Source organism: Squalius cephalus, assembly GCF_949319135.1.
Source record: "Squalius cephalus genome assembly, chromosome: 6".
In the NCBI taxonomy this organism is placed as follows: Eukaryota; Metazoa; Chordata; class Actinopteri; order Cypriniformes; family Leuciscidae; genus Squalius; species Squalius cephalus.
The window spans coordinates 48,624,303-48,640,691 of record NC_137127.1 but is presented as its reverse complement, the minus strand read 5'-3'; the positions used below and the strand labels follow the sequence as shown (position 1 = coordinate 48,640,691).

At 40.7% G+C, this 16,389-nt stretch overlaps 1 protein-coding gene across 1 annotated transcript in view; it reads left to right on the top strand.

The window, feature by feature from the left end:
* The first annotated feature begins 354 nt into the window (after positions 1-354).
* Positions 355-16,389, top strand: part of pik3c2g (phosphatidylinositol-4-phosphate 3-kinase catalytic subunit type 2 gamma) — a 57,894-nt gene continuing 41,859 nt past the window's right edge. Inside the window, exons 1-12 of the mRNA XM_079873333.1 lie at positions 355-845; positions 7,830-7,909; positions 8,106-8,251; positions 8,670-8,784; positions 8,894-9,005; positions 9,088-9,158; positions 9,833-9,896; positions 10,533-10,658; positions 10,752-10,782; positions 10,889-11,069; positions 14,691-14,813; positions 15,299-15,427. Of these exons, the coding sequence (XP_079729459.1) occupies positions 687-845; positions 7,830-7,909; positions 8,106-8,251; positions 8,670-8,784; positions 8,894-9,005; positions 9,088-9,158; positions 9,833-9,896; positions 10,533-10,658; positions 10,752-10,782; positions 10,889-11,069; positions 14,691-14,813; positions 15,299-15,427 (1,337 nt within the window). The 5' untranslated portion in view covers positions 355-686. The remainder of the gene's footprint in view (positions 846-7,829; positions 7,910-8,105; positions 8,252-8,669; positions 8,785-8,893; positions 9,006-9,087; positions 9,159-9,832; positions 9,897-10,532; positions 10,659-10,751; positions 10,783-10,888; positions 11,070-14,690; positions 14,814-15,298; positions 15,428-16,389) is intronic.

The window sequence follows — 16,389 nt, the reverse complement described above, 5'->3', positions numbered from 1 at the left end:
GCTACAGTTAAATTAAAAAAGGATTTGTTGTGGAGTGAGGGGTACTAAAATATATGTTTATAATGTTTTTAAACATTTAATTCTATTTACTGGTATTTTACATTATCTTTAAAAGTAATAATAAAATGCGATTTAAATTTGATCCTGTGATATGCAACATACTAAGGTAAAGAAAGTAATGTAAGGTAAATTATAAAATTGTAAAATTTATTTGTAAATCAAATTTACAGATGGGGACCATTTGCACCAGTAAAGCAAGCACATTGTGTTCGTTACTCCCACCCACTTTAGCTTTGGGTTTAATCACTGTTATAATTATGTTATAAGTTTGCTTTAGATGACAGTCGTGCAGACTGATGTCCCCTTTGGCGTTCCATACAGGTGATCGTCTGTGGGAGGAGCCGAGTCCGAGTCCGCCAGAGTTTCGCGCTGAAAAGAGCCTGTGAATTCCTGCTTGTGTTACTTCCCCGTCGTTTAATCTAAAACAGCCCAAAATACTCTTTTATTCCGATTCTGAGTCTGACCCACACAACCTCACTCAAGACGACTAAAAGATCCGCGCCGGTGAGAGAGTGAAAGGAAAACCTGATTTCTCTCTTCTTTTACAGATGAAGAAATGCCTTAAATATTTATGGCCATAAAGACATATAAAACCGGACTGCCTACAGCTCTCTGTCTCTGATCCAATGGATCCTTGTGCTGAGGATCACGTCTTTCATGGATGGGATGTTCCTGTCTTTTCAGAGCAGGATTATTTGGATTTATACACACCCGTCTCTGGTTTAATAGCAGCCGACCAGAGGAAAGAGCAGGTGAATGTGGACATGAAGAATGAGGAAGCAGCTGTGAGTGAAACACCTGGACAACACCTGCCACAGGTGACAGATCGTCATCACTGATCACACACACACACACACACACACACACACACACACACACACACACACACACACACACACACACACACACACACACACACACACACACACACACACACACAGAGACACAAACAGTCAAACCCAGATTCACTCACACTCCTTCAACATGTCTCACATCATCACAGTTTATTCGCTATAGTTTAGAGAACGGTAATGAAATATGAGCAGAACTCAGATGATATTTGACTGGTTTTGTCCGTCCTTCTGTTAGACTGTCTCACACATGAATTATGTTGAATATCTGTCAGCTGTTAAATTTAACTACACAATTAGATAATACCAGTTTAGCTCAACCAATCACCAAGCAATGCTTCATTGTGTTCAGTCTGTGTGTAAAAAGAGCATTAGCAATTAAAGAAAACACACTTCAGCAAATTATGTCACTGGTAGTCTCTGTATGAAGAGTTTCTGGGTGTAATATGCCACAGTTTACTGTATTCTGCTCTCCTCACTCACAGTAATGAACTATAGTGTCCTGATCACACTAGTGAAAAAAATATAAAAAATTATATCTGGTGTCTGAATAATTTTTGGTTTGACTGTACAGCCACACACACACACACACACACACACACACACACACACACACACATACATATATACAGCCATTACAATTACAAACAAGTCCTGTGACATCTGGTAAAACCATAGAAGCCATAAAACCATAGTCTGTCCCTCATTAATTTTCGCCATAACCGGCACTGAACATTAGCGTCGCAGAAGTTACGTGGCAGAAAGACTTTGGCTCCTAGCTAAACGTTTACTTACATTTTACTTCACTCTTTACTACTTCAACAACTATGTTTAGTACTAAGCTACTAAAAGTAGATGCTTATTATATTAATTATATTAATATATCAAGCAAACAATAGGCCTAAATGAATAAAATAAAGCACATTAGCAGCTCCTGACAATAAATGTAGGTGGGGCAGATTCCGGGTCATAGTTCAAGTGTAAGCTTTAGAATTACTACAGCTAATATGTAATTAGGATTAAACGCTTGTAAGTTTACATTCTAAACAAATCATTTCAAATAAGAAGTATTTACTGAAATATTTATAAATCAGGGAAACACAATTTGTTTTCTGTCAAAATGTGGGAAAGCCCTTTGAAATATCCATCAATGTTCCAGATAATGAAAGAACATTTATTATTCACGCAACATACACAATATAGTCAGTCGAGTCTCCTTCATTTATACAGCGCTTTAACAGTATAGAGTCTCACAGCAGCTTTACAGCGATAACAGGAGATTACAGTAACAGTGTTTAGGCTTTACAGCAGATCTAGAATAAAGTTATTGTCCAGATAAAGTTATTGTCCAGATAAAGTTATTGTCCAGATAAAGCTAGTTTTGATCGCTTCACTTCCGTTGTAAAGATCATTAGTGATTAACTTATGGGCCGCTAACACGACCTTAACGCGCTCCGGCCGCTCATCCGCACAGCAACAGTGTCTGTGGCTCGAGAACGCAAACCTTGAAACAGGTTCTTCCTGTCTGACCTTAAAAATTCATAATACAGAATTTTTTCTATCGCTTCCGCATGTCCACGCGAACCGGAATTATATGATAACGTTTTATCTGTACAGAGGAAAAGGGAAGGAGGCCTTCACAGGGACGTGTGTGTGTGTGTGTGTGTGTGTGTGTGTGTGTGTGTGTGTGTGTGTCTTCTCATGATGTAACGAGTACATCAGGATTTATGGGAAGTGTTCCCGGTTCCAGCTGACCTAATCTATGCAGCCTAATATGGAATTATAGAAGTCTATAATGTATTATGTGAATGCTATGTCAAAGAGATGTGTCTTTAGTCTAGCTTTGAACTGACAGAGAGTGTCTGCTTCCCGGACAATGTTAGGAAGACTGTTCCAGAGTTTTGGTGCTAAATAGGAAAAGGATCGATTTTGATATTCTAGGTATTATCAACTGGCCGGAATTTTGAGATCGCAATAGACGTGAAGGACTATAATGCGTTCGCTCAAGCACTGCGGAGGTAACCCATTTAATGCTTTGTAAGTGATCAGCAATATTTAAAAATTTATACGATGTTTAATAGGGAGCCAGTGCAGTGTTGACAGAACCGGGCTAATATGGTCATACTTCCTGGTTCTGGTAAGAACTCGAGCTGCTGCGTTTTGAACCAGCTGTAGTTTGTTTATTAAGCGTGCAGGGCAACCACCCAGTAGAGCATTACAATAATCTAGCCTTGAGCTCATGAACGCATGAACTAATTGTTCCGCATTTGTAGGGCTGGGCGATTTAAATCGTGATATTGTTATGCGCATCTCGTCAGTAAAGCCGGTTCCTTGATTAGTAGTAAATCGCCATCACCTGCTTTCAGATGGAGCGGCATTTACTACAAAGAGCCGTAGTTAACTGACAAGCTGAGCCATATCGCATTAAAATTGCGGACGTATCGCCAGGTGATGGCGATTTACTACTAATCAAGGAACCGGCTTTACTGACGAGATGCGCACAATATCACGATTTAAATCGCCCAGCCCTACGCATTTGTCAATGAGAGCATATGGCGTAATTTAGATATATTTTGAAGATGGAAAAATGCGGTTTTACAGATACTAGACACGTGACTTTCAAATGAAAGATTGGTATCAAAGAGCACACCCAGGTTCCTAACCGACGACGAAGACTTGACAGAGCAGCCATCGAGTGTTAGACAGTTCTAGGTTATTACGTGAGGACGTTTTTTGTCCAATAATTAGAATCTGTTTTTTCAGAATTTAGTAGTAGGAAATTAGCAGAGGATATCGCCTTTTCTAGTATCTTTGACAGAAAAGGTGGATTCGAGATCGGCCTGTAATTGACTAATTCTGTAGGATCAAGTTGCGTTTTTTTAACAAGCGGTTTAATTTATGAGTTTAGTAAATTCTTCCTCTCCTATAGCAATGAATGAATCAAATTTTTTCCTCAGGGAGACTACAATGCACTGCCTGATGCGATACTGTAGTAGACGGTTGCATAGTTATAATTTTCCCCCTGATATTATCAATCTTATAAGTGAAGAAGTTCATAAAGTCATTACTGCTGTGCTGCTCGGAAACTTCTGGGCTTGAAGCTTTATTTTTCGTTAGTTTAGCCACTGTTTCAAATAAATACCTAGGGTTATGTTTATTTTCTTCTAATAGGGTTGTAAAATAAGCAGATCTAGCAGCTTTTAAAGCCTCTCTGTAAGCAATCGAGGTCTCCTTCCATGAAATGCGAAATACCTCTAGTTTTGTTTTCTTCCAGTTGCGCTCCATCTCTCTGGCTGCTCTCTTAAGGGCCCGAGTGTGCTCGTTGTACCACGGCGTTGGACTATTTTCTTTAATCTTCTTTAAGCGCAACGGAGCAACTGTGTCTAAAGTGCTGGAAAAGAGAGAGTTAAAAGTTTCTGTTGCAATATCGAGTTCTTCTAAGCTATCTGGGATGCTAAGATGATGAAACTGATTAGGAAGATTATTAATAAAGCAATCTTTAGTGGCAGAAGTGATAGGTCTAACATATTTGTAACACGGAGTCGGCTTTGCAGCCTTGGCTAAATGAAGTTTACACGAGACTAGGTAATGATCTGAGATGTCATCGCTCTGCTGCAGAATTTCAACGGCATCAACATCTATTCCATGTGATAATATTAGATCTAGAGTATGATTACGACAATGAGTAGGTCCTGATACGTGTTGTCTAACTCCAATAGAGTTTACAATGTCTTTAAATGCCAAACCCAATGCATCTTTTTCATTATCGATGTGTATATTAAAATCACCAACAATTAGTACTTTATCTGCAGTCAATACTAACTCTGATAGAAAGTCAGCAAATTCTTTGATAAAGTCTGTATGGTGCCCTGGTGGCCTGTGTACAGTACCCAGCACAAATCTCAAACGTGATTTATCGTTTACACTAGATAGTGTTACATTAAGCACCAACACTTCAAAATATAGGCTTATTAATATTGCTACTGTGATATTTAAATACATCTGTAATGGACCTATGAGCTTTTGAAGTTATTCATGTTCTGTTGAAAGTAATTTGTTAATATTTTGTTAAACTTTCCTTTTGATGTTCGATGGTTGAAGGGTAAAGAGAATGATGTCACCTCATCGTTCCCAATTTTTGAAAATGCTTCCCAGACAGCAACATAGTGTCGGCTCAGAGCTGGCTCAGATCGGGCTGGATCTGTTATATGTGGATTCCCCATGTACCAGATGTGGGCCAGATCTGGGTCGACACTATGTTGCTGTCTGGGTTATTGTCGCATTCATAGATCAAACCTTTAAACAAGGTTATGTGCAGTATCTGATTGTTTGTAAAATCACAATGAAATCAAAATTACAATCCTTATTTTTTTAATGGAATATTGCAGTGTTTATTCTAAATGATTTATCGGCACACATCATTACTGTTTTAATAATCTTGAATCAGAATCACAGCGACGTCTCGTCTCGTCTCTTCGTTTCTCTTCTCTTCTCGTCTCTTTTCGTCTCTTCTCTTCTCGTCTCTTTTCTTCTCTTCTCTTCTCGTCTCTTTTCTTCTCTTCTCTTCTCGTCTCTTTTCTTCTCTTCTCTTCTCGTCTCTTTTCTTATCTTCTCTTCTCGTCTCTTCTCTTCTCTTCTCTTCTCTTCTCTTCTCTTCTCTTCTCTTCTCTTCTCGTCTCGTCTCGTCTCGTCTCTTTTCTTTTCTTTTCTTTTCTTTTCTTTTCTTCTCTTCTCTTCTCATCTCTTTTCTTCTCTTCTCTTCTCGTCTCGTCTCGTCTCGTCTCTTCTCTTCTCTTCTCTTCTCTTCTCTTCTCTTCTCGTCTCTTCTCTTCTCGTCTCTTTTCTTCTCGTCTCGTCTCGTCTCGTCTCTTTTCTTCTCTTCTCGTCTCTTTTCTTCTCTTCTCGTCTCTTTTCTTCTCTTCTCTTCTCTTCTCTCTTCTCTTCTCTTCTCTTCTCTTCTCTTCTCTTCTCTTCTCTTCTCTTCTCTTCTCGTCTCTTTTCTTCTCCTTCTCTTCTCTTCTCGTCTCTTTTCTTCTCTTCTCGTCTCTTTTCTTCTCTTCTCTTCTCTTCTCTTCTCTTCTCTTCTCTTCTCTTCTCTTCTCTTCTCGTCTCGTCTCGTCTCCTCTTTTCTTTTCTTTTCTTTTCTTTTCTTTTCTTTTCTTTTCTTTTCTTTTCTTCTCGTCTCGTCTCGTCTCTTTTCTTCTCTTCTCGTCTCTTTTCTTCTCGTCTCTTTTCTTCTCTTCTCGTCTCGTCTCTTTTTTTCTCTTCTCTTCTCTTCTCTTCTCGTCTCTTTTCTTCTCTTCTCTTCTCGTCTCTTTTCTTCTCTTCTCGTCTCTTTTCTTCTCTTCTCTTCTCTTCTCTTCTCTTCTCTTCTCTTCTCTTCTCTTCTCTTTTCTTCTCCTTCTCTTCTCGTCTCTTTTCTTCTCTTCTCGTCTCTTTTCTTCTCGTCTCGTCTCGTCTCTTCTCTTCTCGTCTCTTTTCTTCTCTTCTCGTCTCGTCTCTTTTTTTCTCTTCTCTTCTCTTCTCTTCTCGTCTCTTTTCTTCTCTTCTCTTCTCGTCTCTTTTCTTCTCTTCTCGTCTCTTTTCTTCTCTTCTCTTCTCTTCTCTTCTCTTCTCTTCTCTTCTCTTCTCTTCTCGTCTCTTCTTTTCTTTTCTTTTCTTTTCTTTTCTTTTCTTTTCTTTTCTTTTCTTTTCTTTTCTTTTCTTTTCTTTTCTTCTCTTCTCTTCTCTTCTGTTCTCTTCTCGTCTCTTTTCTTTTCTTTTCTTTTCTTTTCTTCTCTTCTCGTCTCGTCTCGTCTCGTCTCGTCTCTTCTCTTCTCGTCTCTTTTCTTCTCTTCTCTTCTCTTCTCTTCTCTTCTCTTCTCTTCTCTTCTCTTCTCGTCTCTTCTCGTCTCTTCTTTTCTTTTCTTTTCTTTTCTTTTCTTTTCTTTTCTTTTCTTTTCTTCTCTTCTCTTCTCTTCTCTTCTCTTCTCTTCTCTTCTGTTCTCTTCTCGTCTCTTTTCTTTTCTTTTCTTTTCTTTTCTTTTCTTTTCTTTTCTTTTCTTTTCTTTTCTTCTCTTCTCGTCTCGTCTCGTCTCTTCTCTTCTCGTCTCTTTTCTTCTCTTCTCTTCTCGTCTCGTCTCGTCTCGTCTCTTCTCTTCTCTTCTCTTCTCTTCTCGTCTCGTCTCGTCTCGTCTCGTCTCGTCTCTTCTCTTCTCTTCTCTTCTCTTCTCTTCTCGTCTCGTCTCGTCTCGTCTCGTCTCGTCTCTTCTCTTCTCTTCTCTTCTCTTCTCTTCTCTTCTCTTCTCTTCTCTTCTCTTCTCTTCTCTTCTCTTCTCTTATGACGATGGCGGGGCAACCTGTCACTCACATGAGATCCAATCAATTTCCCACGGACACAATCAAAGTTTTTTGCAAAATTTTTAATCCATCCAACTTACATCACGACTTTAAATAAGTGTAGAAATGCCGAAAAATATTTGTTGCAGAATGCTGTGCACATTACGAGTTAACAGTGGATCGACAGATTTATAAAGAGGTCTGTTTTCAGAAACGTGCGTCCTGGTTAGGGTTGGGAATCAAAAATCGTTTCCAATTCTGGAATCGAATACTTGAGGTCAGGAATCGGATTCTTTGTTCTAAAATTTTAATTTCTATTCCTCTTATCGATAAGAATCGGAATCGATAAGCAGAATCGGAATCGTTAAAATGAAAAAGATACCCAACCCTAGTCCTGGTGCATCTTGCCAGAAAAGAAAAGATTTCGAAATGACCACCAAGTGTGAACAAGAAAAGGCTTTTCTTTTTGTATATTCATCATGACTTGCAAAGTGTAAGATTACATTGTTTCCATGGGCCTCACTGTGCAACAGAGGATAATAGACTTGTTTCAAGCGTTCTATAACCGTACATATTATGATTGCTCTCTTATGTCTACAGGGCTCTTGGAACATCGACTTACTTGATTCAGCCCACGGCAGCAACAGCAGAACAGCATTGCTCTGCATGTCAACATCGCGGTAAGATGCATCAGTCTTTTTCAACATATTAATGTTCATATATGGCTGTCGAATTTCATCCATGTGTTCTGAATTCACATGTAGATTTTCATTAACGTGAAATTCAATTCACACAGCTACTTTCATAAAGCTCACTGCTCCAGTATGAATAACTGAGCACATCTGTATTCGTGTCTGTAATGCTGTTGTTTGTCAGAATCCTCTCAGAACACAGCGAGACCCGTGACGAGTCCAGCAGGAGTGTGTTCTGGGCCCGTGTGGCTCCTGTGCTCGTGTCCGATGATCTGCTCTTCAGGGTCTCTGTGCCGTGGGTCTCTGTGGAGCTGCCGATCAGATGGAGACGTAAGCGTTGCAGAGGACACACTCAAGCACCAAAATACTGAGTACCAACTCGTCTGTAAAACATGTTCTTTTGGACTGCCCAAACTTTAGTGTTATGAGACAGCGCTTTTTATCAGGACAAACTTTTAAGGATTTATTTATGGATCCAGAATTGTACAAGCACAAGTACATTTAAAGAATCTTTTATAGAATTGGACTCGTGTACCATTTTTCTGTCTAAGTTTGTTTTCATTATGTTGTACTTATGATATTATGTTGTTATGTTTAATATGTATCTGCCATGTCATAGCCGGTAATGCTGATATGGCAATAAACTCAAATACTGCTACTACCACTACAACAGATGACACGCTCAGTTTTACATTAGGCTGGAGCTTTTCGGACAGTTTGGCAAACTTTATTTGCATTGTTTCATCAGTAAGCAGCACAGCCCGGGAACTGATGGAGGCGGTTCTGGAGACTCTGGATCATGAAGCTGCTGTCAGTGGACAATACCTGATGAAACTCTGTGACTCTGAGGAGTTTCTCAGAAGGTGATTTAAGCAGTGGATCTGATGTTCTTGTTGTTGCTGAATGGAAATGCTATCTCTGCTGTTGTTTAAGTGCATTAGATATTGTTGCCGTTTGTTTTACCTCTTCCAGTGATGAAATCTTGGGATCTCACGAACGCATCCAGGCGTATCATAAGTTTGCTTCAGATGTTCCCGTGAGGATGATGCTCTGGGACACCGTTGACAAAACCCTGACGCGAGATGTATGACATTTAATTACAGTGGCTCAAAACAGTTACTCATTTGAAGAAGCTCATATTGTTATGGGATTGCATGTTTCTGTAGGAGGAAGACGACAGGCAGACGTTTCATTTTAATCAAGTCCTCGCTTCTGCTTGTGCATTCAACACAATAAGGTTTGTTTACGTCTGCACTATGAAAGCATAAAGCTGACAAAATTCCATTTGAAATGTAAATTGTCTATGTACGGTATTCCTGTATTTTAATGTACATTTCCCTTACCTCTGCTTGGTGCATTTTATTTTTAAATTGAAACATCACTTTATATATTCAATTCAATTCAAATTTATTTGTAGAGCGCTTTTCACAATACATATTGTTTCAAAGCAGCTTTACAGAAAGTGCATTTCAGAAATGTACATGGAAAAATACAGTTAGTTAATCATGTATTAATTTAGGGCATAACATATCGCCAGCGTCGAGTCGTCTATATATGTCACGATTTGCAAAATTAAAGTTGATTATGTTGTTAGCTGTGACATGAATATGTAAATGCAGTCACTGCATTTTCTTACCAACATTGAATTTATTTCATAGTATTAATGAACGCGCAATTTCAAAATAATTTTTTTGTCCTTGATGGATTCGCATCAATTTTATTTGAAATTTTGCACATTGAGGCATTTAAATGAATTTTACATTTACATTAAAACCAGAACTGGAACTACATTTTAGAATTTGAACTTTGTTTTGCTCCAAATGTTGCATATATGCGTATGGGAAATGTACAGAAATACATTGCCACCATTTCAATTTCCTGATACATATTGAATATCATTTGTTCTCTTAGGTCGTGTCTGCAGGAGAAACTAAATATCTACAGCAAGGAAGTAAACGAGCTCATGAGAAGCGAGGTTTGTGTTTCACTCAACTCCACATGCATGACTGAAATGCTTAGAAATTCTGTACATATTTAGAGTTTATTCTGAATGATCTGAGTGGCTTCATCAGTTGACGGATGGACTGAGTTTTGTCAAGATGATGGTGTGTAATAATGAAACTGCTGCAAAGCATCTCTACAGGACACATTATTGTCATTATTCCGATCAGTTCAGTTCAAGCTTTGTTCTCATCTGCAGTCAAATCAGTGATATTGCTGAATATTAAAGCAATAGTTCACTTAAAAATGAAAATTGTCATCATTTACTCACCCTCAAGTTGTTTAAACCTGTATGAGTTTCTTTCTTCTGCTGAACACAAAAGTGAATGTCAGTAACTAAACAGTTGTTGGACCCCATTGACTTCCATAGTAGGAAAAAAAATACGGATGGAAGTCAATGGGGTCCATGGGCTGTTCAGTGACCGACATTCTTCAAAATATCTTCTTTTGTGTTCAGCAGAAGAAAGAAACTCATACAGGTTTAAAGAACTTGAGGGTGAGTAAATGATGACAATTTTTATTTTTAAGTGAACTATTCCGTTAAGTTACCTGACAGCAGCGCTCAGAGACATGACTGAATGTAATGAATGAGTGTGTGTGTGTGTGTCAGTGTGGCGTGTGTGTGAGTGCGGTCGTGGACAGCGTCGGCGGTGTGTGTGAGCAGATGTGTGGCGTCACTACAGCAGATCTAGAGGAGGCCGTCGGGCGGCTCAAGCGCTTCGCTGCTCTGGCACGGGTACGGGCCGCATCTTACTCTCTCTGCATGTGGGTCACTGAAGGAATTTCATTTCCCAGGAATTATTATTAATTATAATGTTCTTTTCCCTAGACTCCAGTGGAAATGAGTGACTGTGAAACTGGTGAGTATTAAGTAATGTTTTGAAACATGCTGTTTGATCTGTAGGGGACGAGTGGTTTGTCTGTGATTTTGAGTGTCTTCGTAAGCGTAAAGTCTGCATGTTTCAGCTGTAGTCACGCTCCATCAAGCTCTGCTGAAGCTGCTCCACATTTTCTTCACAAACTTTGATTTGGACTTCAGAGGACCGGATGTTCCCGATCCGCCAGCATCCACCGTCCGGCTCAACACACACATGCTTCAGCTCGACCTGACCGGCTTCTACAGGCTCCTGCCCGACTGGGTCCACGGGTACGACCGGCGTTTAATACCAGTGCAGAACACACACACTAGTGCAGAACACACACACACCAGTGCAGAACACACACACAACACACACACCAGTGCAGAACACACACACACCAGTGCAGAACACACACACTAGTGCAGAACACACACACACCAGTGCAGAACACACACAACACACACACCAGTGCAGAACACACACAACACACACACCAGTGCAGAACACACACAACACACACACACAACACACAACACACACACACACAACACACAACACACACACACACACACACACACACACCAGTGCAGAACACACACAACACACACACCAGTGCAGAACACACACAACACACACACCAGTGCAGAACACACACAACACACACACCAGTGCAGAACACACACAACACACACACCAGTGCAGAACACACACAACACACACACACACACACAACACACAACACACACACACACACCAGTGCAGAACACACACAACACACACACCAGTGCAGAACACACACAACACACACACCAGTGCAGAACACACACAACACACACACCAGTGCAGAACACACACAACACACACACACACAACACACAACACACACACACACACACCAGTGCAGAACACACACAACACACACACCAGTGCAGAACACACACAACACACACACCAGTGCAGAACACACACAACACACACACCAGTGCAGAACACACACAACACACACACCAGTGCAGAACACACACAACACACACACCAGTGCAGAACACACACAACACACACACCAGTGCAGAACACACACAACACACACACCAGTGCAGAACACACACAACACACACACACACAACACACAACACACACACACACACACCAGTGCAGAACACACACAACACACACACCAGTGCAGAACACACACAACACACACACCAGTGCAGAACACACACAACACACACACCAGTGCAGAACACACACAACACACACACCAGTGCAGAACACACACAACACACACACCAGTGCAGAACACACACAACACACACACCAGTGCAGAACACACACAACACACACACCAGTGCAGAACACACACAACACACACACCAGTGCAGAACACACACAACACACACACCAGTGCAGAACACACACAACACACACACCAGTGCAGAACACACACAACACACACACCAGTGCAGAACACACACAACACACACACCAGTGCAGAACACACACAACACACACACCAGTGCAGAACATACACACACAACACACACACCAGTGCAGAACACACACACAACACACACACACAACACACACACCAGTGCAGAACATGCACACAACACACACACCAGTGCAGAACACACACACACCAGTGCACAACACACACACCAGTGCAGAACACACACAACACATACACCAGTGCAGAACACACACAACACACACACCAGTGCAGAACATGCACAACACATACACCAGTGCAGAACACACACAACACACACACCAGTGCAGAACACACACACAACACACACACCAGTGCAGAACACACACACAACACACACACCAGTGCAGAACACACACACAACACACACAACACACACACCAGTGCAGAACACACACAACACACACACCAGTGCAGAACACACACACAACACACACACCAGTGCAGAACACACACACAACACACACACCAGTGCAGAACACACACACAACACACACACCAGTGCAGAACACACACACAACACACACACCAGTGCAGAACACACACACAACACACACAGCAGTGCAGAACACACACACAACACACACAGCAGTGCAGAACACACACAACACACACACCAGTGCAGAACACACACAACACACACACCAGTGCAGAACACACACAACACACACACCAGTGCAGAACATACACACACAACACACACACCAGTGCAGAACACACACACAACAGTGTGTTAAGGGGTGGTGTGGCGCAATGGATAAGACACATGCCTTTGGTGTGAGAGACCCGGGTTCGAATCCACTGTGAGACACCAATGTGTCCCTGAGCAAGACACTTAACCCCTAGTTGCTCCAGAGGCGTGCGACCTCTGACATACTGTATATAGCAATTGTAAGTCCCTTTTGATAAAAGCGTCAGCTAAATGAATAAATGTAAATGTAAATGTAAATGTAACAACACACACACCAGTGCAGAACACACACACAACACACACACCAGTGCAGAACACACACAACACACACACCAGTGCAGAACATACACAACACACACACCAGTGCAGAACACACACACAACACACACACCAGTGCAGAACACACACACAACACACACACCAGTGCAGAACACACACACACCAGTGCAGAACACACACAACACACACACCAGTGCAGAACACACACAACACACACACCAGTGCAGAACACACACAACACACACACCAGTGCAGAACACACACAACACACACACCAGTGCAGAACACACACACACCAGTGCAGAACACACACACAACACACACACCAATGCAGAACACACACACCAGTGCAGAACACACAACACACACACACCAGTGCAGAACACACACCAGTGCAGAACACACACCAGTGCAGAACACACACCAGTGCAGAACACACACACAACACACACACCAGTGCAGAACACACACACAACACACACACCAGTGCAGAACACACACACAACACACACACCAGTGCAGAACACACACAGGAAACTTGAGTATTGGTAACTCCGTTTTACAAGTTAAACTTAGTTCAGTCAAATTAAAGATTTAAGTACATGAACTCAAACCAAACATTTGGTATCACTTTATTTTACAGTCTTGTTCCCCGTGTACAGACTATAATCACAATAACTGGGTAGTAACTAGATGCAAACCCTGAACCCACCGCTAAAGGTGCTTGCACACTGAGTCTGAAATGTTCGTGTTCGTCATTCGGTGGCTCTGAATTGTCAGAACACCTCTCAAAATGCTTGCTACGGATTCAAAAAACTCAGAGAATCGAACCCGATCCGAATTTTTTTAAGATAGATGAAAGTTTCGGAGGCAGTGTGTAAACGAGATTGACAAAACGTGAGGTCGTATTTATTTTTTAACGTGCTAAAATTTCGGACGAGAATTTCGGACTCAGTGTGCAAGGACCGTAACCCCTGTAGTTGCCTTATATTTTCCAGTACGTTCTTAGTAAGTGCACGTACTGTAAAATAAAGTGCAACCAAACTGTTTTCTTTACAAGTCTACTTAATATGTGGAAATGGATTACCTTACATTTCTCAAGAAAGTTTTACTCAAAATTGTAAGTTGTTAAAACAAACAAAACAGTGTTGGGACAACAATGGGCCATGCATTAATTTACTGTAAACACTGCTCAAATACTTTGTGTGTCTGAAGCTCAAATTGAATGAAATTAAATAAATAAAACTAAAAACATCATTTTACCTCAAATCAGCAATACCATACATGCATGAACTAATGTAACTAGCTAATAAACACCACTGCATTGGCAGCTCGCAGGAGTCAATGATGACAGGAGGTTCCTTTATGGGTGAACAGTCTCTTTAAGACACAGAGAACATTGATGGATGGATGGATGGATGAATGAATGAGATGTGGTGTGTGTTTCAGCTACGATCACTTCAGCGTGAGCTGCGCGCTCACACACTGCGGCAGGAATCTGACGGAACCGGTTCTGTGTGAGAACATCAGCACGTCACTGCAGCTGCACTGCAAGATCCACTGCAACCGCCTGTAAGAAACCGGGCGCTTTCTTTATCGAGTTTATCAAAGGCCTCATGAACTTAGTCTATTTTGGTTTGTGTATGCCATTATTGGGATTAGGTTCAAAAGGGAAAAGAACCTATTCTGCTTTTATCAACATTCAAGCAGGAAAACCTGCTCTAGTAGAGCCTGAAAACAACATCAAGACTCTGAGAAAGAGCATAACAGGTCCGGATTAATACAACGGCAGAAAGAGTTTTAATTAACGTCTACATTCACTAAATGATGCGCTCTGGGTGTTTACATACTGGAAATCTCTTATTATGCTCAAAATGGTGAGCAAGTTAAGGGTAAGATTATTCATTAGGATAAATAAAACATTAGGATACGTGTTCTATGATTCAGTTATCTAGTGAACTCCCTGCTGTGAAACATGATTGAGTGACTGTGAAAGTTCAGAGAAAAATATGTTTTTCACCCTGATGTTCTTTCTGTTTCTGTTGTGTGTGTTTCAGATTGGTGTTTCCTGTTCCAGTTAGAGAGCTGCCATATGAATCAATGTTGACTTTTCATCTATTGGGCTCAAAACAGTCCAAAAGCCCTGAGCTTCTCTGCTGGGCGGCCCTTCCTCTCTTCAACAACAAGTATGCCATCAAACGCTCTTTCATAAAGCACTGATTTCTCTTAGTTGTCTTCTATCTGTCTGCTGTTTCTCAGATGCTCTACACACACATGTGCACGAATGCAAACGCACATTCCTGCTGACTCGAACAGTTTTCCAGTGCTTGTCACGGAAATAACCGATGAAATTGTTTGGTAACAAGAAGGGTTTTAGATTTAGATTTTGTAAATTATAACAAAGATGAAAGATGCTTGATAATTAAACGATTTCAAGTTAAACATATTGTCGTCAAAAATATAACGCGTAAAAAATAACACAGCAATATTATAAGAAATATACTTACCAAAGTATCAATAAAAAAAATTTGTCAACAATTATCTGTTCCACCAGGACTTTTGTGAGGTTTTTTTTTTTGCTTCCCAAAATGACTGAATATGCTGCTGTTCTTAAACAGTTGTTGCATGTTTTGTGTTGTTTTGCAGTAAAAGCCCACTAGTCATTTGTGTCAGTGACAGTAAGAGTATGTTTAGCTGTCAATACTTTTATGCATAATTACGGAATTTGTGGTTCTGGACCGCCATGCACAAGGCAATGGTGACACCAGCATAGAAATATTCATAATTCTGCTTTGCTTTGTTTCATATTCAGTTATATCAGTGTCTGTTGTTTAATATTGTTTTTTTCCCCCCACAACTTACAATAGTAGTATCAGTGGATGTATTCACTCGACATATTTAAAGAAGTGCATGTCCAGTAATGGAGCACAGAATAAGATATTTGAAGAATGTTGGAAACCAAACAACATTGCACCCCATTGACTTTTTATTATATGGACAAAAAACACTGTCTGAGACATTTCTCAAAATATCTTCTTCTTTAACCAACTTTTAGTCTTCAGACAGTCAGTTATTTCCCAACTCTGGCAGTGCCACACACCACACACACTTGCATTGTGATATGATGCAACAGTCTGTGCTCACATCC